Source organism: Kryptolebias marmoratus, linkage group LG2, assembly GCF_001649575.2.
Source record: "Kryptolebias marmoratus isolate JLee-2015 linkage group LG2, ASM164957v2, whole genome shotgun sequence".
Lineage (NCBI taxonomy): Eukaryota > Metazoa > Chordata > Actinopteri > Cyprinodontiformes > Rivulidae > Kryptolebias > Kryptolebias marmoratus.
The window spans coordinates 14,323,907-14,345,674 of NC_051431.1; the positions used below are offsets into that span (position 1 = coordinate 14,323,907).

Below are 21,768 nucleotides of genomic sequence, written 5' to 3' on the forward strand. Positions count from 1 at the left end.
CCAGAGGAAGACCCAGGACACGCTGGAGGGACTATGTTTCTCGGCTGGCCTGGGAACGCCTTGGGATTCCCCCGGAGGAGCTGGCCCAAGTGGCTGGGGAGAGGGAAGTCTGGGTCTCCCTGCTTAGGCTGCTGCCCCCACGACCCGACCCCGGATAAGCGGAAGAGAATGGATGGATGGATGGATGGACCTAAGTCAATTATTGCATGCAGTTTTTTCTGGTACATGTAAAAGTCAAGCAATGATGAGTTAGATGCTGTTAGATGTGCTGATTATTTTGTTACCTTAGGAGAAATTAATGGACATGTCTACATGAAGCTGAACCACCAACTGGCTTTTAAACAGGAGGATATTATAAAACACTTCAAGTCTTGGTTATCAAGAACAAGAACCAGAATAATACAAAGAATAACCCTCCGTGAACGACGTCGAGCTTTTCAGCCTGCGTTTCTGCGCAAACAGCTCAAGGTCTCGTTTTTGTTTAACATTTCATCGAGCTTTAAAAAGGAGAAAAGTAGGACACAGAGGGAGAGGAGGGGTCAGGCTGGGCCACGGAGAAGAGAGGCTGAGCAGAAACGCACGGCTGAATGTTTAAAATCTGATTCGAGGCCCGACCGCTCCGCAGGGATGGGCGGCTGATGGAGGGCTGTCACGTCGCGGGGCTGGAGGGGTGGAGGGGTGGGGGGAGGCTGTTAATGCTTTAAGTGGAAGATAAATGAGACCGGATGCTGGGAGGTGGGGCTACGCCAGAAGTGAGGAGAGCGATCCCTGCTGCGCGGGGTGTAGCCAAGTAGGAAATGTACAAGTGTCTATTATTGTCACATGAATAAAAGATGCACAACAAACAGCTCAGCAGAGTATTGGCATTGTGCGGCGAGGCAGAGGAAAGATGCTGCGGCAAAGATAGTCCAGAGGAAAGACAATGGAGTTCATATACGGGCTCTAGAGCTGCACATACGACGAGGAGATATGTTTGAGTAATCCAGGCTGCGTCTAAATCAACACATTAGTCAAGTGTCAGGACGCAAATATAAAAAAAACAGGAATATTTAACAGAGAGACCAAAAGGCTGAGTGTGACAGAGCTGCCGCTAAGTAAAAAAGACCATTTTTTCTTTCCTAGTTTTGGGTTTTAATCACCTACTTATAGTATGAGGAGGCTCCAAAATTAAACAATTGTTTACAAGCTTTAATAAGCCATAATGTATAAGGAAAATAATGTGAAACTGTCAGCTTCACTGTAAACATCATAAAGAAAAATAAGTACTACCCACAGCTGTGCAAACTGGGAGAGGAAAGACATCTGATGAAGGAATTTGGTGCAAATGTGTGAAATTTGTAGCCGACTGACTCAACGATCCACCCCACAGGAGTCAGTTCAGTTTATTATCTTTGCCTACCTAATTTAAAATCTGACATGATATCTTGTCTGGAAACAACACCACTGCTGGAAGTTATCATGAGCTTTCAGCTGACAGAAGTTATAAAATGATGGTGACTGTTAATTGTGATGCAAACAGAAAAATATTGAATAATTTACCCGTTTTCCCATATGCTAAACCCAAAGATTTTAGGGAAAGATATCAGCTGAGAAAACTAAATGTCTATATATTAAAATTAGTTGTAGCTCAAATTTTGAAAAGCTGAAAACTCTGTATGAGATGGTCTAAAACCCCTAAGAAATAACAAAAAAGAAACCACAGCAAAGTAAAGAAATATTAAAACATTTATCATCTGCAAATGGAGGCTCGCTTAGAAAGAAAAACTGCGTCTGAGCAGCGTCTCCGCCCTCCTGCAGGACTGACCTTTATTGTTGCGTCCTCAGAAGCCGACACCATGACGCTGAAGACCGGGTGGAAGATGACGCGGGTGATCGGGCTGCGGTGGCCGCTCAGCGCGTACCTTTCTGGCGGGCGGGGGATCCACTCTTTGGGGTCACGCTTTTGACTTACGGGCCCGCCCAGGGTGATTTCGTCTTTCGCTTCGTTCAGTTTAGATTCGAGCTCCATCACCTGTCCGGAGTTCACATTTATTAGCGTGAAGAGGGGGAGGGGTCACGGTCAGAGTGTTTGTTGTGAACGACTCATCAAATCGAAGCTCAATATCTGAGTTACATAAACGTTACTGCTCTTTCTCCTTCGGGGGCGAGAAGTACACGAAGGAAGCTAAATGTTCATGAGACAAACCTTTATGATTGTTATGACTGCACAATCTAACTGTTGGGTCTATAATTCCTCAGCAGTTATGTCACAAGACTATAATCCCCACAAGCATTTTTTTCAATCTATTTTTTTATATTTTAAAAACACCCCACAAACCTTCTTTTGTAATCTGATGACTGAGGTCCATTTCTTTTCCAAAAGACCAGCATACTTTTTATCCAGTTCTTCATTCTGCAGAGAAACAAGAAGGATATCAGACAAAGAAAGCCAATCAGAGCCACGGGCTCAGAGTAATGGGGAGTTAAAGGGGGGGTTGGCATGCTGAGGTCTGCAGCTATAGTAAGAAAGAACATGGACTTATTTACACACCACACACATGCAAAGGCTGGCTGCCAGACGCCGCCAACCTACTGCACAACACACAATGCGCGCAGACTTCACACACAAACACACACATCCTAGTCTTAATCCTTCTCACACGAGCTAATCTCTCGCAGAAAGCCTTAGGCGGCTTACTGCCACACAGCCGGTACAGGCCCGGCAGCGGTGGAAGTTAACTTGTGGCGTTTCCTGGCAGACACACGTCTGGTTGCTCCTGCAGGTTAATGCCATGAGCTGGCCACTGTGTTTTACATAACACAGGTGACACGAGCACGAGCTTCCTCGCTGCCAACTTCCACTTTCATAGTTTAGTAATACGCCGGTTCATTTTTTGAGCCCTGAATTTGTTTGCTCAATTGTTTTTTTAAATCTTTTGGTTCAGATTACTGTTGTTGGATGCTAAGAAAATGCAAAGTAAGTTGACAAATTAAGGGTAATATTCTTGCCTTTTGGTCAAAATGGTATTATTCCATGAACTATTTATTAATCTCTAGTACCTGACACATTGTTTCTGCTCTAAATGAGTCTAGAAAAGGGTCACATCTGACCGGGATCTGACTGCTGGGGACTTAAAAATGAGAGAAAATCTGCACATTTTCAGTTGCAGTCCCATTGAATTCTGAGTAATTCCTAAAAATTACAGCCTACTTTTCTGTGCACAGCTTGCAAAACTGTATTCTGCTATTTCACGAGCCGTTTCTGCCCACATCGTAGTCACTTCGGCCCACCATGGCAGCTGCATTTATGGGTAAACCCACTGGTTTCCAACCCTAGTCTTTGAGGAACACTATCCTGTATGTTCTCGTTGTTTCCCTGCTCTTCAGCAGATCTTCGATGACTGCAGGAACCTGTTAATCACTCACTCATTCAAATCAGGTGTGTCAAAGCAAGGAAACAACTAAAAGATGCAGGATAGTGTTTCTCGAGGAGCAGGGCTAACATCGAGTACACCTTTGAAATGAAAAGGATCAGTTTACAATTATCATTTCTCATCAGCATGGTTAGACCTAGACATTCAGGGCTGTAGCCTCGGATTGTAGATGTCAAAATACAGATCTAAACATTTACAGAAACTAAATTGAGATGGGTTTGAGACGCCCTCGATAGCTCTGATTATTCTGAGAAAAAAAAACAACATTTATCACAAATTTAAAAAATAAAAAAAACATTCTAAATTCAAAGCAACAAGATTGTGAAGCCGTTTGACTCAAGCAAGAAAACTGAGTCAAGAACATTTGTAGGCTCCCTTATAAATGCTGTTTAACTAGTAACCAGCATTCACAGCCCAGTGAAATACTACCTTTAGTACAATTACATATAATTCAAGGTCTCCAACCACGACTTTTGAAAAAGCACCACACCGTACTAGTGACCATCTTCTTTTCTTTTAAGCAAATAGCTTTTGTCTGTGTGTTTTGTTTTGTTTTTTTGTACCTTCTCTGTTTGAGTAATAAAACAGCTCGGTGCCGCTGTGTGTGCATCCAAGCCTTGAGGCCACTTCTGACTATCAAAGCATCAAAAACCCTCACTGACAGACAGATTCGGCTGTCAGTGAGGGAGAAAATGAGCACAGTGCTCCCATTTCACGGCTACACCCTCAGCCCCTGCTGGAAACAAAGCAGACGTCCTCGAGGTGTGGAGCGTTTCCAGCAACACCAGTGCCATATATCACACTTCTTAATGGCAAAACGTGATTCCTCAGACTGTTGTGAAGTGTTAAAGAAAAAAAAATACCATATATATATAATGAATGAGAACAGGAAACCCAGTTTGGACAAGTCTGCAGTCATTTAATCTGCCATCTGCCTGATCGCCAACACACACACAAAGACACAAAGATGCACATAAAACCACAAATGCCAGACTTTGTGCAGCCTGCCAGCCTACTGGCACTAAATAAAGAACGTGTGTGTGTCTGCGAATGTAGGTATGTGCATTTACTTCCCTAAAGAAAGGAAATTATTAACAACTTAACAACTATTATTTATCCCTACTTTTCTAGAGAGGTACTTGAAACTGCTGCTCAAATAGCCACAAAGGGTCAAGGTGAGGGGGGTTTAATTTACGCTGACAGAATCATCAAATCTAATAAACATTAAAAAGAGCAGGTACAGGCTGTGTAACAACAAGGCTTCTGAGGGAAAAAAAAAGGGAGCTAAATAAAATCCACCTGGCCGTCTGGCACGATCCTAACAATGTGCGCGCGCGGCTGAGTGTTAAAACCGGGCGCACCGATCCCCCTGCGCCATTCATCTATTATTCAGCCCGCTTTCCAAAGGGCCGGCACATGGAGAACGACTGCGAGGGGAACGGATGGAGACACAGCGGTAGGGGTGTCACATGAACACAGGGAGAAAAAAAAAGCAAAAAGGTGATCCAGAAGGCAGAGGAGAAGCGAAAGAACCGAGCACTATGATGAAAAGCTGAAAGACAGCAGCAAAATATTGGAGTCAAATCAAAGTTAGTAGTAACTTGAAATGCGAGGACTAAAACTGATGTAAATCAGGATTAAATACAAGATGAGCAAAGATAACGTCAAACAGAGCAAACACTTCCTTATGAATACATCATGAATGGTGTAGAAAGCAGGAAGTAAAAGCCCGGTGTAACAGCTGTGCTAAGCTCCTCTTTTAGTCACATGTGTCACAAATACAATAATTTCAGGTGAATTAAAAAAAAAAAAAAAGAAGCTGCTTTCAAGCTCGGTTAGTGAAACCACGCAGCATGCCCTCCTGATCAGACGCAGCACCATAATTGAGTGCAGGTGCTCCTGGTCACACTTGAGAACATGTCGACTAAAGAGGAGAAATAAATTGGGAATCAAGACGTACTGTTAGTTTAAATTGGTGTGATTGGCTGAGCGGATGTGTGTGCATGTGTGTGTGTGGGTGGGGATGTGTGTCCATTCTTAATCTACTCACATTATCTAATTCCGCTTCCTTCTTGAAAGTGGAATATGCTTCTTCATATCCATTCGAACGTAGATAATCGGCTATTGCTCGATTTCTGAAAAGAGACAAAGAGGAGCCGTAATTACTTCTCCTGATTAGCAGACGAGATAGCAGCAGGAATGCCGGGAGACGCGACGCGCACGCAGACACGTGTTCAAAACCATAATAAAACAAAAGCAGAAAATGAGCACGTTCTGGAAAGGTGCGAGACAAAGATGTACATTTAACATGCCTCCCCAAGTGTTATCACAACATATTATACAAACGCTTTGCATGCAGAAATTCAGTTAAACACTTGCCCGTCTGTAACGGTAACATAAGAGACTCCTGCTTTTTATCTAAAAAACACACACAGGCTTTAACTCTCATGTAGCATAAACTGAAAGCACATCTGTCTGTAATGAGCTTCTATTGCTGTGGGCAAATAATGGGAATGGACAACTCCCCGTGGCGGGGATGAGTGGAAAACGAGGACCGGTGATCTGACCACACCAACGTACACGCTGAAGGAAAAGCAGGCAGAATAAAGCCTGTGAACCCGGAAATGTTCTGCAGGACATCTCAGAACGGCTCTTCAGAACCACCTGGCTCTTCAGAAAGCGTACATGCAGGTGGTGGAAGCAGCAGTCCTGTTATTTCAAATATGTGAAGATAGATGGACAGATAGCACTCAGACAATAGAGCAGCCAGGCGGAGCTGGAAGCCAGGAAAGGGGAAGCTGTTGTGTTTATGCTGCTTCTTCTTCTTCTCCCGAGCTTCCACTGATAATGTACACACACACACACACACACTTACGGCTGGTTTATGACTGCAGAATCAGCAGCAGTTCAATTTACCAAGAGTTATTAATGAGGCTCAAGTCACACAAGCTCAACGGTTCAGGCTTTATTTCTCTATCTAATTAGCTTCTCATGAGGGTGCAGAAAAGTGAATTATTTATTCTACTTCACCCCCCACCCCTCCACCCAACCAAGATGTCTGACTTCCTGCAGGTAAAACAGGAGCAAACCTTGAACTGCAGAATAACTACTCAATTTATTCTCAAAATAAAACACTATTTATACAAAATTTCACTTCATCAGAAAGTCTAACACATTTTATCACCATGTTTTTGTGGCTCATCGTTTGTGACCTGATTAGCATTTCAGATGACAAAACCTCAAATGTTAAACTTTTCAAAGACATGATGCAAAGCAGAGATTTTAAAAAGTTGTATTGGGTTGCACTGAATTATTAACATGAATCAAAAATTGTGTTTGCTGCTTATTAGCTCTGTGATGTTGCAGCCTTTATCTGAAATGTGACAAATTGATCATCGGTGAAATATATATACATGTCCTACTGTGTTGTTTTAACAATAGAAAATATGACCAAGATTAAAAAAACAGCAGTAAAAGAGACTGTAAAACTCAATTTCTGTGCACTTGTTTACATGCACAATTAGAAAAAGCACGAATTCACTCTTTAAATACATTTTTTTTCCTCTAACATTTAGCCCATATCTCCTTAGCCCTCCCGTGTTCTTGCACATCATTAATGCCAGAAGATGCCAGACGAGCCGTGAGGCAGGCAGTGCTTTGAGGTGCCAACATGAAAAGGGGTGGTGGTGGGGGTGGGGTTTACAATCTGTCAGCTGGGTCTGTGCCCCTCCTCACCATCACCACCACCCGTGCCCTCTCGGTCAGCGTCGAGCTGTGAAACCCCCTCCCTCCCCTCCTCCAGGCACCTGAATCCTCATGACAACACAAGCGGACCTTATTACAGCTCAAGGTTAGCAGGAGGTTATCTACTCCTCTGACAGCCTGCTGCAGGTCCAGAAGAAACTGTGACGAGGGCGGCCAAGGTGCTCGAGCGCCTGAGAAAATACCCAAACATAAAGGAGACCGGGGCACAGAGGAGGATGTGGAGCGGTAGATATGTGTTACAAACTACTTCCACCTCTACAAAGTGTGGAATATCAAAGGCGTCAGCTTCATGAAACTCTCGATGCAAAAGTTAAGATCAGTTTTACATAATATATGTTGATTAAGGAGACAATATATCGGTAAATCATAGATATGCACAACAGGAGCCACAAAGCAAAACAGGTGAACAAAATCCTTGCTCAAATGAACATACGCCCACCCACACAGCTAAAAAAGCAGCGCACAATAAAAGAATTACAGTGCACACACCGACACACAGAAGCAACCACTCCCTGAGCCCATTGTTTACTCTGAATGAGCCAGACAGATAAATCATACATCAACGTGCAGTTTTCAATAGGCAGACTCCTCAGTGACGGTGAGGAAAAAGAAGAAACGGAGGTGAGGGCGGGGGGGGTGTATTGACGGCAACAGAAGGAGAGCAAAGCGACGGGTTTCCATGGTTACAAGCAGCCCACAGCTAGATGATTTGATGGAGAGATAAAGGAAGATGTGTGGCCAGAGCAGGTCAACAAGAAGGGGGGAAAAAAACGTAGCAATGAAATCAATATCTGCGCATTTTCAGCATTTGGGTGAAATCAAGGAGGTTTCCTTCACCCGTGCTAACCAGCGACATTGGTTTGGAGCGAAAGTATCGTCACGTCAGTGTAAATCCCGGGGGGGGGGTGACGTCAGCGCTGCGACTCGCCAGGGCTCGGATGATGCGGCTGAGGCTCGGCAGCGGGCTGGGCAGGAAACGGAGACGCAAGGATGAGGCAGACACCGTGACCTCATCCTACATAGAAGAAGAGGTGACTCAGACATGCAGCACGTCCAGCAGCGCCGATTCCTCCCAGTTTCTGCCTCACGACCTTAAATGTTTTACATCATCACGAAAGCTACTGACACAACCTCCTCCTCCTGACAGACCTCGTCACACCTGGTGCTAAACTTAAAACTACAGCAGTTCTTGAATGCATATCGCCCGACAAATTTCATACAGAAGCTGTTTTGGCCAAACCTTGAAAATAACGCACAATGATATCTGTAAATTTGACTAATTTTAAGCTTTTTTTCCCTCTTTGCTGAGCTCAGTTAGTTGCTGTCTTGAATTGGAACGACTCCACAGCAAGGTAATCAGGTGTACATGTGATAGCCTCAATAAAATCTGTCTTTGCTAACAGAAAAAAAAGCACATTTATATTTTGAGGATTGCTCCTGGTATGCCTGGCTTCATATTATGTGTTCAAAACTCCACCGTAAATAAAATGACTCCACTTCCAACACAATCCAGCTCTAATGCTGAAGAGTTTAACAGGAGACACATTCAGCAAAGAAAAACTAAAAAAAGGAGTAGGCTGGCAGCTAAATTAACCATGCACCGAACAGCTGATGACTTCAAAGAGAACTGAACAAAAACAAAAATTATCTGACAAATTGGCCCAACTCCCCAAAATACAAACAGACCGCTGTGAAATCCGTTAATGATTGTAATTTCATCTTTCCCTTAGCTTAAATGATGAAGAGGAAGCCCCTAAAGAATAATTTCACCAAGTTTAACCACACATTTAACCCATCGGATCATAAGAGAAAAGAGGCAGAAATAACCTTCACTCAAAGCCTCTTATGAAGATGATTAACGTACGAGTCGATAGAGGTAGAAAAAAAAAAAGATTGGGTGCTTTCACACAGGTTCAGAGCACTGCAGAGGGGATCAACTATTAAGCCAGGAAAAAAAACTTCAAAGAGACTTTAAAACAGGGATTCAGAGAAAAGAAAAAAGGTCCTGCAAACGCCGTGTTTTCACCAAGCCTGGACTGTAGGCGGGAGGAGTTTCAGATCTGAAGCATGAGCCTGAAAATCCGGCTTCACACCAAAACACACAACAAACACGCAGCTTCTTTGGAGGGTGTGGGACGTTCAGATGTTTTCCCTCACGCGGTGACGACAGAGCCTCATTGACTGAAGAGAAGCCGTTTTCATTAAACCTACAGACACACATAAGAGACCCTACACTAAAAGAGAAGAAAGCACATATGAGATCAGAGGTTTAGGAGTGGATTAAGTGTGGTTAATTCATTATCTAAATAATTATAAAGCTTCTGTAGTTTTGTATCTTTAGTTATATCAATTTGATTGCAGGCAGAGTAGCAAACACCTGACTTTCCCCCCAAAATTATTAATAGAGGAAGAGTAATTAGAAGGTTAAAGGAAATACTTCTGTATTTTATTATCTATCACAGTCCAGTTCACGTAGAACATCCTGCAAGTTTTAGATGCACCTGATTTGACTCAATGAGTGATTAACAGGCTTCTGCAGAACATTAAGAACATCCTGCACGGTCTAAAACCTGCAGGATGGTGTTCCTACAGGACCAGGACTTGGACACCACTGATGTAGGACAAAGAGACGCGTCACATTTGTGAGGCGATTTGTGATTTTTCCACCTGAAGGATAACAACAATGTCTTTACAGAACGGCTGCAGATGATGTCAATGAACTAACAGGGTGATAACAAATCATTAATAACAAGAAGCTCCACCTGACAAATAAAAAATGTTAGAAAACCAGTGAGAGAACAGAGTGAATGCTGAGTTCTGACAACAAGCAAAAAGACAAGAAACAGATCAAAAACATCAGATACTAAATAAAAAAAATCAAAAGTGCATCAGTAGACATGCTCCTTTTAGATGTTTGATTGATGGATGTGCAGATAACACCAACTGCTTCTATGTGTGGGTAAATGGAGGGAGGGAGGGGAGGGAGGAAGGATGGAAGGAAGGAAGGAAGAATGGGTGGGAGGGAAGAAGGAAGGAAGGAAGGGAGAGGAGAAGGAAGGAAGAGAGGGACGCAGGATGGAAGGAAGGAGGAAAGAAGGAAGGGAAGGGAGGAGGAAGGAATTAAGAAAGGAAGGATGGAAGGACAAAGGGAAAGAAGGAAAGGAGGAGGGTAAATAAGTAAATAAATACGATCTGTATTGCTAAGAGACGTCTGCAGATTCACTCTGAAAGCTGAGGACTGACATATTAGCAGGTTAAAAAAATAAATGAATTAAAAACAAAAACATGAGTGAAAGCGTCCAAACTCCTGTATGCTTCAGGAAACACCTGAGTGCTTCAGTTCTGACAGGTGACTAAAGGTTAGCTAAAATAAACCCACCACCTGCTGCCGGCTGCACAACTTTATTTCAGTCCTTTTCTCTAACTGCTTGTAATAATCTCCTGAGGAACAGGGAGCTTACTGTGTTACGAGACATTTCTTCTCTATTAGCCATTAGTGTCAAAATTAAACTCATAACTTCTCTTGGCATCATCACAACCGAACACAGAAGCTTAAATTTAAAGGTTTTAAAGGCAGTAAATTTATCAATTATGTGCTTGAGCACCTAAAATAAAGACAATTTGTGACTTCTGGTAGCCAGTAACTAGTCTTATTTATTTATGTTGGATATAAGAATATTAGAAGGTAAATGTGATGTCTGCTTTGCAATTTAAAAGCTCATGCTACACTTTTTTACTGCTTCTGTCATGTCTACATCCTGCCAGTGGCTCTGTTATGTCACTAAATTTACACAACAAGGGAAAATGGAAAATAAATAAAATCACATGAACTATCTTGTTGAATAAGAAGTGGATGTGGCCGAGGGGTTCTTCCTTTGTGGAGAAGAGAGACGGCAGAAAAAGCAAAAGGTCCATTTGCACACGGGCGCCTCCGGGGCTTTTAGAGGAGCAGTTTGTGTTCTGCGTTTTATTTTTCTACACGCTGCCAGGGATCAGTCCCCTGACCCTACAAAGAAACACAAATGTGCTTTCATTGGATTTAAAAATAAGAGTTGCTGTGAAGACGCTGCGCAAACAACATCTGACTGTGGTGCTGACAAACCCGCATCAGGTTTGGGGACAAAAGAATATTTATGTTTTACGAATACATGCTGGGTTTATACTCTGCGCCAAAAGATCAGGTTGACAGCTGAAGGCGTTGTCATTTAATTTTCTGTTTGATCGCTTTAAACACGCTGAACAGAAAGCGACAGGACCAAAGGATGCGTTCGCTGACCATCTGTAAATCAGGCTGTGTCAAATATATTTATATAAAAAAAAAAGGAGGGAGGCTATTAAATTAGCATGAATAGCAAGTGTCCCTGCCTCCCAGTCCGATTCAGACCGAGCTGCTTTGTTTCCATTAGTCCTCACAGCACGAGAGGGACGGTCAGGAAATGAGATCTTTGGGGCATTTTATGGGCAAATCAATGAAGGCGCTAACTGAGCGACGGGACATCTCCAGCGGGTGGAATGTAACGGATGCTTCAATGTGGCTCTAGTGGTCCCTCAAGAGCTTCCTGAAAGCCCTGTCCCCAGAGACGAGCAACAGAAAAGNGGGGGTGAGTGATGACCGAGCTGGGAGGGGGTCCTCTGAATACCATCAAAGATCAGCATTCTTACGGGCGTCTCCATACCAACAAACCCTTGGATGGCAGCGACCACAGACACGCTGAAAGGCTGTCAGGAATGTTGAGGGCCTTGTCATATGAACGCACGAACGAGACAAGGATGGAAACAAGTCGACAAGATCATCCATCCTGGGAGGGGGGGGCGGGATCTCAGGGACTAAACTCCAACAAAACTGACTCGTGCGTCTCTCTCTCAGCTTATTTCAGATTCACGCGTCCTCGCTTTAACGACCCGCTACAGGGGATAGTGACCAAACCTGCGCCCTCAGTCTCCTCTTCATCACGGTCCGGCTCACCCACTCGGTCCACAGACTTACGCACCTCTTTGTCTGCCAGCGCCAGGTTTCAGACCCACCGAGAACATCGTTTGGAGTAAACACATACACACACACACACCTGGTTTCGTGGCCCAGAGGCACTAAAGCCACGGCAGGCAGAGGCAGAATACTAAACATCAGGATTAGGTGATGCAGGTGGAAGATCAATAGATTTGTGCTTCAGCCCTCAGAGAATATTGACCACTCATTGATTTTTTTTTTTTTGAGGGAAAAAAATCAAAATTCCCAGATTCTTGATTCAAACTAAATCCTGAAGTCAATACATCACCTGGTCTTTAATCAAAGATGTGGTCCACATTTTTGATAAACGACAATTTTTGGATTTTTGTATGCCACTTCAATAATAAACAACTGAATGTTTAGACCTTAAGCTTGTTTGGATTATATATTTTTTGAGTGGTGGAACAAAAAGAGCCTGAAAAAGAAAAATGAACTAACAGAAACACGCTGAGATGCTTAGCACATTCAGATTAGGCCTTAACTTGAAAAACAGGCGCCTCTCAGGCCACAGCTACTCAGAAATATATAATCTGCCTGCTGAACGACTTCAAATGTTAATATGAAAACTAAAACTTCTACCGATGGAAGGCAGTCAAACAGACAACAAAACAATCAACCAACAACAAATACTTGACAACTCGGGTTGAACAGAGCTGCTGTGAAGGTGAAGGAATCATCCCAAATCACAGTTTATAAACCGCAGACTGACATTTCTCTGAAACGTGTTACGAAACGCTGAGAACTCACAGTTCGTCTCGTTGCCGTTGTGACAGCACCATGGCGGCGGCGTGGGCGGGGCCGGGAGGGATGAGCGGGTTAAAAGCGAATCTTGTGCGGTTTTCGAGCTCCGCTCAGTCAGGAGACGAGCTGCGCCGAGCCGAGTAACACGGACCAGGATCGGCTGCGTACTCCAGGGGAAGACGGTTGGGTTTTTTATTTATTTATTTTTTAATCCAGACAAAGAGTCAGACTAAGAGGAGGGGATCGCAGGTACCTGTCCCCCCCCCCACCATGAACTGGGTAACTCCGGGGATGAGAGAAGCGGAGAGCCTGCAGACCAGTCACCAGCCAAGTCCACACTGCATCTGGGGAGAAGAAAAGAAGAAAAGTCAGCGTTAGATAGCAGGGAAAATAACATTAAAAGCAGGAGAGGATAAAAATAAATGTTTTATAACCCGGCGTTCCCCCTTAGCTTCCGACCTGGGGGGAGGGGGTTGTTTTCCTTTATATAAACACCAATAAATGTAACTTTTGAATAATAGCATACATAAAAAGCACATTTAAACACATAAATGATAAGTTTTAATACTTATAATTTATTTACAAAGTGTGCAGCTTTTCTCCCTGCGGTGTATTCTTCAGGGTTTCTTAAAGAACATTTCCAGAGGAAATAAAACATTTAGCACGCATAAGGATCGAGATATTACCCAGCACATTTCTCCTTATTCATTTAATTATATACGGGAAACGTTTAATGCATAGTTATTTTTGTACTGTATTTACAATGAAAAAGACAAGGCTAAATTTACAACCATTAGGACTATTACAGCAGGTGTAATAACCAAACAGCTTTCCTTTGTTTGTTGTTTGCAATACTAAATAAAATGGTTCTTAAAACAGGGTCAGAGCCATTTAAAAGGTGAAAGCTATAACAGCTTTATATAAACATGTGATAAATCTATCCTCTGAATATTGTTTATGTAGGAGTTTACAGCATTTAAAAATAATAAATTAAAGCAGAGAAACAGCAGGTCATCTGGCCAATTAATGGTGGGAGGCACCCCCTTTTTTTGCTAAAGTGGTTCAGTCCTGGATCTAAACAGCCAATGAGAGAAGACCAGGAAGTGCTGAAGGAAAAATATATAACAATGCAGCATTAATGTGATTTACACAGACAGTAGGTGTTGTTAAGCACTCATTTGTGCTGTAATTATGCATGAAAACTTGACGCATATTTACCCTGTTTATAACGCACAAAAACTGCGTTGTTCAAGCGCAAACAACGCGTCAAAGTCACGTGTCATTGGCTTTCAAAACACACACATCACTTTGTTCAGTGCACCATGTTTAATTTTAGACACAAAGCCAGCGTGGTGGGATGTTGGGTGATAATGTATAATGATAATGTGGCTTTGGCAGCCACGGGGAACTGATCAGGTGAGAACAAGCACCGACGTTTATTAATTTATTACATGCAGTGACGTTCATGGTGTGGGGGGGGCTTCCCTTGGATAAAGAGAAGGGGAAATGCTGTAACCCAGGAATAAAGCAAGAACTGAGCTGTATTTTCTCCAAGAAAGAAGATAAAACTGTCATTGCATGAATCTAATTTTTAAAAGCACACAAAAAACAGACTGTAAATAAAACATTTCATGCCTCATTTTTTTTTTTTTTTTTAACGCCCACTCTTGTGATCAACCTCACACTCTGTCCAAACAGCTACAAGAGCTGACCCACATTCTCCGAGCGACGCGTTTCCCCCCACAGGTTGCCAACGGTGAGGAGAAACAGGACACAAAGGAGTGGGCTCCAGTAACCGTTGGTCTCTTGGCGAAAAGAAAACTCGTCGCCCTGCCACACGATAAGAGCTGGCTAGCTGCGAGACGAGGCGATAAATTCACTCTGACAGAGCCACTAGTGTGAGAAACAAACATAACAAAAAATGTGAAGTGGTAAAACCATTTTCAATCAGCATCGTCTACTCGATGTGCACTGCCACCAATTCAAAAACAGACACTTTTTCCAACTGGTGATGGTTGTACCTACTGGGAAAATCATCCGTTTTAGGCAAAACAAAATGACTGAAGGAAAAAAAAAAGAGGTCTGATCAAACATCTGGAATAAAAGACAAAAAAACAGACATTTTACATTTCAGCTGATGATCCAGTGGTTTTATTGTAAAAGGGAAAAATTGCTCCAAGTCAAAAAAAAAAAAAAAAAAAGAGACCAGCAGCCCAAATGCTGCAAACGTCAGACTGTCCCGACATGACACATGGCGCATTCGTTCTCTTCAGGTTGTAGAAAACCTGCTCAACAGAAAGCAGCCTAACATCGCAGGCAGCTGACCTTTGAACCTTGGCGTCACCGCTCCACAGCTCTCCAAATGCCCGCCCACTCCTGACGGCGGTGGTGGTTCCTGCCCACCGCTCGGCATCTCCACAATGCTTCAGAATCGCAGAACTAAAGCAGCCAAACAAGTTGACATTACTGACACGGGAAACGAGCTTCACTGACAAAACATCTGCAGAAAAAGTCGGAACATCAAGCTGTAAAACTACCACCGTGAGTGAAAACGTGCGCCATTGGCAGCCGTCATTGCTGTGTGGGTTCATAAACGTGTTAAACACCCGTCTGTCCATCTCATTCGGAGCTTCAAAAATTGAGAACCATGTTCGCAACAAAAGCACAATCAGGATAATTGTCTCTGCAGAAATGTTGTGGAGAATGAGCTGCATACCTGGTGCAATAAATCTGCCCGTTGATGGTTTATAATGGTAATGAGTCTTCCTCCTATTGATTCTCTTGTCTTTGTGCAGCAGCAGGAACTAAACAATAACAGGGTGCTTTAAAGTGATTGCCGACTTAGTGGGAAGCAATTTGCTGATTAGTCCCATCAGGTTTTTTGGTTGTTAAAATGCTCTATTTTAGAAATAATGGAGGAAAAAAAAACGCCCTCTCGCTTCTTGAGTTAGGAACAGAACAGCTGCTGAAAGCGTAATGAGCCACACCCTTCTCCCCCACTGTCTGACATAAACCAAAGCATCCGTTTAAAGTGCAGCCTCAATGACGTTTAATAATCTATACAGGATTTTAAAGGCCAAACTCAGCATTGTATTAGACAGTGAAGTCTTACAGATTGGCCTTGTGACACCAGCAAAACAAACAAAAATAGAAGACAAGATATGTGTGAAACATTTTTTGCATAACTGATGTTGGACCACACCCATGAGGAACGCAGCACCAGAACAAAAACAAAAACAAAACAAAAAGTCTAAAAGTGTAGTGGTGCGAAACTGAGTCCCAGGATCTCATCACAGCGCATCCGAAAAGCGGCAGCATTCATGGGGGCTGGCGGGTACGATCCGGACGCCACCGCTCCCGTTCTTCTGGTTCGTGTTGAAAACGAGCACCAAACGCAGCCGCGAGTTTTCACCACTTCAATAACAGAACAGTTCAAAAAGCAGCAGAGCCCAATCTTCTCAACACGGCAGCTTTTTTTCTTCCTTTAAATCTGTACATTGTGGATTTTCGTGAGTGCAACATCAGGGCGTGCAGCGCTGCTAGTTTTTAATTAAATGACAAATCAATTCAGAGAGCCGCGCCAATATCAGAGCTCGTAAAAATTGACTGCGAAGCCAGGAGCGGTAACATCTGATAAGATGCCGCGTGGAGGTGGAGGTGAAGGTGAATTAAGCTGCGCAGCTTGGGTGGGGCTGTGTCAAACATGTAGGGTGAGAGAAGGGCTTACTCCAAAAAAAACAAAAAAACAACCACAAGCCTATTTTCCGAACCATCTGGATGGGCTGCTTTTCTAGTCTCAGTCAATCTTACACCCTAACACAATTCCATGAATCCTCTTTTCCTCAGAAACTCACAGTTGAAACCTAAATGTAATTAGTATTACTAGATGCACCCTGGTTGGGACAATCATCCATCAGTCTGTCACTTCACAACACAATAAAGCTTTTTTTTTTAAAATTTATTTATTTTACGAGCGTGCACAATACCAACACGCTCCAACAGAAGGCAGTGGCCTTTATGCCAGATTTAGCCAATTAATAATTTCCATCTACAGTCCCTAGGCAGGTAAAAACAATACACCAAAATAAAATATCAATACTATCTGCAGGGATTCAGAATCTCAAAAACACAAACAGTGCAGACATAACAAGTGGCTGCTTTCAAACTAAGTCCCATATGGCAGACATTAATCCTGTCACAATTCATTAGGGCGTCTAAGTTATGCCACAGATCACAACATAAACAGTATTGATTACGAGTCAATTGTACTCAGAGCTGTGATGAGGAAGCTGAACAGTTGAGATAAAGACATCTTTATTATTATTTTTTAGGATTGAATCATTGTACTGCACTAGCTGGATGACTAACTTCTTATGACATGCAGTGAATAATAAAATAAAATGTTAATTAATTATGTAGGCTCTTGAAAACCTGATAATATAAACAGAATCTCTGAATTGGATCATGTGAGAAAAAAATGAGTCAATCGACACCCAATAAAAACATTGATTATTGGCTTTCTTTACAGTAAAATGCAGAAACAATGCAGCGAAGCTCTACAATAAAACAAGCAACACGTGAGCTTTTTTTAGCTCTGGTGTATTTGAATCTCTCCAGAAGTAGACACCGGGGTTTGCTACATAACTCGGCGATTGCTGACATATTTACAAGTTGGAAAAGTTTTTAAACAAATCCCCTTTGACCTCTCGAGGCAAACCTGGACAAAAATTAAATCAAGACAACGACCGCAAGTCTTTCGCTGTTCTGCTGAGACTTCAGGCCGCGCCGTTGGCCGTCTGACTCGTCAATTATTCAAGCTTCGTGTCAAAGCAGTCATTTGCAGACTGACTGACAGTTTCTGCTCGCAGCGAGGAGCTAACGAACGGCTAGCGGAGAGGAAGGTCAGCTTCTGGGCCGCTGTCAGCTTGGGGAAGAACGGCATCATGGGTATCTGCCCTTCAGCAAGCAGCAGTCACGAAAACAAAACAGCCTCTCATTCTCATCACCGCCTGCTGACATGAATTAAAGATGGCCTCCCAGCAAACGCACATTTGCCCGTTTACTGGTAATATTTACTCTTTTTTTGTCTTGTGCTGCTAATTAAAATGAAAGCATACTGTGGAGCCAGGGGTGCAGCGACACAACTATTCAACAACTCTAAAACCACAAAGCCAAACGTAAAGCTTTAATATGTCAATGATACAAACAGGTAGGTGTAAATACAGAAATCGTACACCGAGCAGCTCTGGCCTGTCGAGGAACTGACTCAACAAAAACCCTGTAGAGGCATCCAGCAGCACAATAATGTAGATGTCAGCCTCAGATTTTATTATTTACTAAATTCCCCTCAGGGTCAAGCTGGGGCACTGGGGAAAGGCGAGGTCACGTTTTCAACTCCCACACCACGTTTGGGGTCAGGCAGGGGCGGGGTGGGGGTGGGGTATGATAAGGCTGAGAGAGACCGATGCCATAACAGAATACTGACCAGATGAAGGGGCTCGAGCTGCACACATCAAAATAACATCTAATTCAAAAAAACTACAAAAAAGGCTTCTTTTGACCAAACAAGCATCAGTTGCCTTCTTCTTATCATCATCCTCCTGTCATACTGTCTACCAGATAAATAAAACACACACAGTGTCACCTAGTGACGTCCTTCATCACACAAGACCACCTACTTCCATCATTTTACACTCACCCTTTGGTTCTTGGTGCTTTTGGTAGTTATTAATAAAACTGAACAACATAGGTCTGAATAGTTTACGACTATTACCCTTACCCTTTTATTGTTACACATCAGCTTCAAACATTTGATTAGTAGGGGTGAGAGTGAAATTTTACATTTTAATATTTGATCAATTCAATTTTAAACGTAATTTTAAACTCTTAATCCTAAAATTCTACCTTAGTTTATCACTGATGTGCTCAAGATTCAAGCATACTGAAGGTTCTGCCAACTTTTAGTTACTGCAAAATTATTTTCGACCCTCGTTGGCTCACAAAACTGACTCTTTCTGTCATGAAAAGCTGCGTTTCTGGAGCTCCACACGTTCTCCAGCAGCTAGTTCTGATTCCTAACGATGCAGCTCTTGTGAAGCTGAGAGAAAGCGTTCACTGGCAGACGCAACGTTCTCAGAAAATTATGCCACCGTAGCTTTTCTGCGGGACTAAAGCTGCAATAAACAGGAAAAAAAAAACACTAAACTGGGAGAAAACCTGAAAAAAACTGCACAACCTGGGAACGGTCACCTTCAAATGCTGAACAACCTGAAATAAGCTGTCCACACTGAAACAGGTTCAGAAACAACCTAACCAGCCAGATTTAATAGAACATGAAGTGACCCTGGCACCACTGAGGTGCCAAAAACACAAAAACACTAATAATGTCAAAAAAACAGAGGTCTGAACTAAAGTATGTGATATTCTGACAAAGAGGTAGATCTAGTTGTGTTATATGTTAAACTGAGGTGTTATCACCTGGACAAGCATTGCATTCCTGCAGATCAGGGAGCCATTATCATTTAAAAAATACCTGTAACTCAAATTGTATTGCATTGAGTGAAGCCGTTTCTGTTTGTGACACCAAATAAACAAACGTTATCTCACGTACAGAGATAAATAAACAAGATCAGATCAAATCAGTTCCATTCAAAAACCAGCCTGTCGACCAGTCGGTATCTGTTCAGGTCTTCTGAAGTGTCGCTCTGTGGAAAGGTTAAGAGCAACGTCATTATCTGTTGTAGATAGCTCTTTGAACGACTGGAGTTTGACTCTGAACCGATGAGCTAACAGCTAGTCTGAGCGACGTGGACTGCTGCAGTCTTAAAACAATAGTGGTTTGAACGCGGTGTATGCAAACACTAGTTTCAGTGTCACATTACACAGTTGTTTTGGTAGAAATATTAAGATATTCCGGCTGTAAATGCCCCCAGGCTGCACCAGAAGTGCCACAGCTAACCGCTGCTGTCACGATTACCTCCTTCAAATGTTAGTAATATTCTGAAATTAGCTGTTATCTTATCTTTCCAGTCAAAAATATAGCCCCATTTCTCTCAACTGAGGGCTTTCAAATAGGTATCCACGACAGGTAAGATGCTAACTGTTCGTAGCCCAAAGCAAAGATACAAAGACCACAGCCGTCTTTCCCAGTCGCAGAACAAAACAGGAACAGCCTTACCTGAGAGGAAAGCCAAAAAAAAAAAATCAGTGTTTCTCTTTGAAGCCAAATCTCAAATAACCCATCACTGTCGTAGTTACGTAGCTGAGGCCGTTGTTACAGGTGTGGCTCAGAATATAAAGCATCCAGGCGAGTTATACATCCTGTATCAACTCAAGCTGGGCAAATCCTCCCAAGGCAAACTGTCTGCGTTTTCCCAAATCAGATAGACAGGAGAGTCCTCCCAGAAACAACCCTCTCCTCTCCACCACTGTGCTCCACCCAGATTTTCAAACATGGAGCCAACAAACCTGCGTGCAGCTCGGGAGGAGGCAGGGATGATGGCTGCTTCAGCTGAGCATCCAGGATACACACAAACACACACACAGGGCAACCTGATGTTTTAATTACAATACTATGTCCACAACGCCAACCAGCTGACTGTCAAACACACGCCCTTATTTTCCCCCATCCCTTCAAACACAAACAGCAGCAACAGATTACCGGCGGACTAATGTTTAAAAACGCCATTAAGCCGGCAATAACACCGTTTGACCTGGGTTTTATTTTGCCTACGGGATCCTGCTTAAGTGGGGGTCTGAAGTAAGGTAACGCCGATTTCAGCATAACACCGAATCGTTCACTTCAACCGGTCAACCCGACGGTGAAAACCAGCCGGTGTTACGCCGAAAAAGGTACCCCGTGAGCCGCGGACAGCGCGTCTGAAGGCGGCTTGGATTCGGACGTCACAAACCGACTTTCCTTTAAAAAAAAACATAAATTATCTATTTATTTCGATGGACAGGCTACACAGAACGTACACACACAAGGTTATTTTTAATTGTGGAGTACATTTAGAGGAACGATGATCGCTCAGACTCGCAGGATTTCCTGTAAGTCTACAAAAAGCGATCTTAAATAGCATCATATTATTATTATTTTAGGTAACTGGGTCCCTAATGGTAACCAAATGTCAGTTTGTCTCCTCTGACTTTTAATAAATGTCGCCAGCCTTGAAATCCGCTTCCCGTGCCTTTTTTTTTGCGACAGGGTTACGTTTTTCGGCACAACACCTACAGAAAGTTAGCTCCTCTCCGCGCCGAAGACGGCGATAATGTCTGCCCGAGCTCGGCCGGCCGCGTTAAACGAAAACACCGCCTTCATTTAACTCCCAGCGAGCGACTACGTGTGTCTGGATGCTGGGGAGAAAGTCCGCTGGACGAGGGTACCTGCTGCTTCGGTCCGAGCGGCCTGTCCGCCATTTTGAGACAGAAAAAGGAGGTGAAAAAGAAATTACAGCCACATCGTCATTTTTTCTCCCCCCCGCTCCGCTTCCACCACCTTCCTCCGCACCCGGCTCCCCGCTCCAGAAATATATTTTTTAAAAAACCTCACCCTTCAGGTTCGTGTCCGTGGATGTCCTCTGCGGTCTCCGGCTGCAACACGACCCGGCGGGGCGGGGAGATTTCCGCTCCGAACTCCGATCTTGTGATGTGGAGGTAAACTGTGTCCGTCTTGTCTCCTCAGCTCCGCTTGTTTTTTTTTTTTTTTCTCGCCACCGCAGTCGCCTTCGCCCGGGCACGCGCCTGAAACTCGCGTTCACTGCTCGGCGGGAGCGCGCACGTCCTTGACAAAATAAACCGGTTTTTTTTACATTTTAACTCTTACTTCGCTGCTCCTTAGCT

General features: G+C 43.3%; 1 protein-coding gene across 3 annotated transcripts in view; it reads right to left on the minus strand.

Annotated features, from left to right (window-relative positions):
* Window positions 1–21,634, minus strand: part of pafah1b1a (platelet-activating factor acetylhydrolase 1b, regulatory subunit 1a) — a 33,984-nt gene extending 12,350 nt beyond the window's left edge. Inside the window, exons 1-5 of one of the 3 annotated variants that reach the window (XM_017433389.3) lie at window positions 21,479–21,634; window positions 12,934–13,271; window positions 5,464–5,548; window positions 2,318–2,392; window positions 1,805–2,011 (exon numbers count right to left, since the gene is read on the minus strand). In XM_017433389.3, the coding sequence (XP_017288878.1) occupies window positions 1,805–2,011; window positions 2,318–2,392; window positions 5,464–5,548; window positions 12,934–12,965 (399 nt within the window). In that variant the 5' untranslated portion in view covers window positions 12,966–13,271; window positions 21,479–21,634. Of the gene's footprint in view, window positions 1–1,804; window positions 2,012–2,317; window positions 2,393–5,463; window positions 5,549–12,933; window positions 13,272–20,104; window positions 20,127–21,312; window positions 21,332–21,478 lie in introns of those variants that run through there. The other 2 variants (XM_017433390.3, XM_037980101.1) reach the window with 2 other exon arrangements.
* Window positions 21,635–21,768: the final 134 nt, after the last annotated feature.